Raw genomic sequence first — 2500 nt, forward strand, 5'->3', positions numbered from 1 at the left:
CAGAGCTGTATATTCCCAATATTCCAGAGTCCATTATTCCCAGTCAGTCTTCACATGGTCCCGTTTTTCCAGAGTCTTATATTCCTATTTCTCTGTACAGAGGGTTTATTTTTCCCAATCTCGCGTATTTACATAATTCAGTAGGTTTAGTTTTTATATTCTGAGGTTCTACACTTCATGTAGCTCCAAGAGTTAATTTTGACCCCATACACTGACAGGCAGCCAATCAGACACACTATGTTACAGACTGATGAATGATGATTCTTATCTCGTCTCTTTGTGTGTTGCAGATAAATCAGCTCATGGCTACATCGCCACTAACACGCTGGTAAGAAGAAAAATTTGGTGTTTTTTATTTAATCCAAGTTTGACTTGAACCTGCTGATTCAGTTGCATGAATCAAACGATTCATGACTCACACACACACACACACACACACACACACACACACATACACACACACACACACACACACACACACACACATACACAAAACAAAACAAAATCCTGGTGTAAACATTTTCTCTTTAAGTCCAGTTTGTTCAGGATTTGTGGATACTTTTACAGATCTCTTTATCACGTGTAATAAGTTGATAAGGTGATAATAAGTTTAGATTAAAAATCAATAAGATAACAAAGTTCTCTTCTTAGTCACACACCAATCAAAACTCTCCAACAGCCAACCCCAATGAACATTAGAGAACATACACTTCAAACAGAAAGGGGGAAAGAAGACAGGCAGAGAGAGGGGTGCCAATACTTTGTGCAGCGTCATAGATACAGTACAGTCAGTAATTTGTGAAAGTGAAAAACTTAAGTAGATGTTTGTGTTTTTTCTATAAAAGTCATGAAGGTAAAGGTGATGTAAAGTTGTAGCTCTCTACTGGCCTATGTGAACTGTAAACACCTATAAACACCTATAAACACCTGTAAATACCTATAAACACCTGTAAACACCTGTAAATACATATGAACACCTATAAACACCTGTAAACACCTATAAACACCTGTAAATACATATGAACACCTATAAACACCTGTAAACACCTATAAACACCTGTAAACACCTGTAAATACATATGAACACCTGTAAACACCTGTAAACACCTATAAACACCTATAAATACATATGAACACCTGTAAACACCTGTAAATACATATAAACACCTGTAAACACCTGTAAATACATATGAACACCTGTAAACACCTGTAAATACATATAAACACCTGTAAACACCTGTAAATACATATAAACACCTGTAAATACATATGAACACCTGTAAACACCTGTAAACACCTGTAAACACCTATAAACACCTATAAACACCTGTAAATACATATAAACACCTATAAACACATTAAACACCTATAAACACCTATAAACACCTGTAAATAAATATAAACACCTATAAACACATGTAAACACCTATAAACACCTATAAACACCTGTAAACACCTGTAAATACATATAAACACCTATAAACACATGTAAATACATATAAACACCTATAAACACCTGAAAAAAACCTATAAACACCTGTAAACACCTGTAAACACCCGTAAACACCCGTAAACACCTGTAAACACCCGTAAACATATATAAACACCTGTAAATACCTATAAACACCTGGAAACACCTGTAAACACCTGTAAACACCTGTCCAATCAGCTTACATCATTTACATGTCACCAGAAACCAGTTTTAACCAGTAGTTACACAATAAAACATGAATATGAGATTTTATTTACACAAAACCCCCAGAACCTTCCTTTTCCTCTCTCTCTCTCTCTCTCTCTCTCTCTCTCTCTCTCTCTCTCTCTCTCTCTCTCTCTGTCTCTCTGTCTCTCTGTCTCTCTCTCTCTCTCTTATTTCTGGTTGTTTGTTTGCTGTGAGTTAAACATCCTCCCATTTCCGATCATTCAGAACCGCCTCCTGTCCTCCGGGCCACCAGTCAGCCTTAGATCCTGCAGCGCTTTATTTGAAAAGGTAAAAAAAGCTTATTTCAATTTTAATTCTTTAATTTAATTCTAATCAGGCAGTAAATATTTCACTTTATATATTTTGCTATATTTTTTAGCCCTTCACTGCTTTCACATCACCCAGACGTGCTTTCTTTAAGATCAGTGCTTACAAACAAGCAGAAACGCTAATTACAACTGAAGATATTCATTGGTTGACAGCCAGTGGGCGGAGCTTCCTTATCTTAGTCGTTGTTATTGTTATTATCCTTTGAGTGCTGCAAACTTTAATTTAGATTTTATTATTTAGTAAAGAGTGAGTTTTGCTCTGTTGTCTGTTAAACTAAATTAGCATGCTAGTGAGGTATTAGTCAGCTGGCTTGTGAATAGATGACTAGCATGTTGTTCATTTGCTGTCAGTAGAACTGAAAAGCTCAGAAAACTTGCTAGTGTTATAAAGTATAAGGAAAAAACTGGTCATTGTTAGCATGTAAGCTAAGTAGATTTCTATGTGGCTTATTAGCGGTAGTTAGAGTTTTTT

At 35.7% G+C, this 2500-nt stretch overlaps 1 protein-coding gene across 3 annotated transcripts in view; it reads left to right on the forward strand.

The window, feature by feature from the left end:
• LOC132840645 (serine/threonine-protein kinase PAK 3-like) overlaps positions 1-2500 on the forward strand; it is a 24467-nt gene that overhangs the window by 12743 nt on the left and 9224 nt on the right. For all 3 annotated transcript variants that reach the window (XM_060862453.1, XM_060862454.1, XM_060862455.1), the window contains exons 5-6: positions 291-328; positions 1925-1987. In XM_060862453.1, the coding sequence (XP_060718436.1) occupies positions 291-328; positions 1925-1987 (101 nt within the window). The remainder of the gene's footprint in view (positions 1-290; positions 329-1924; positions 1988-2500) is intronic.

Source organism: Tachysurus vachellii, chromosome 26, assembly GCF_030014155.1.
Source record: "Tachysurus vachellii isolate PV-2020 chromosome 26, HZAU_Pvac_v1, whole genome shotgun sequence".
Lineage (NCBI taxonomy): Eukaryota > Metazoa > Chordata > Actinopteri > Siluriformes > Bagridae > Tachysurus > Tachysurus vachellii.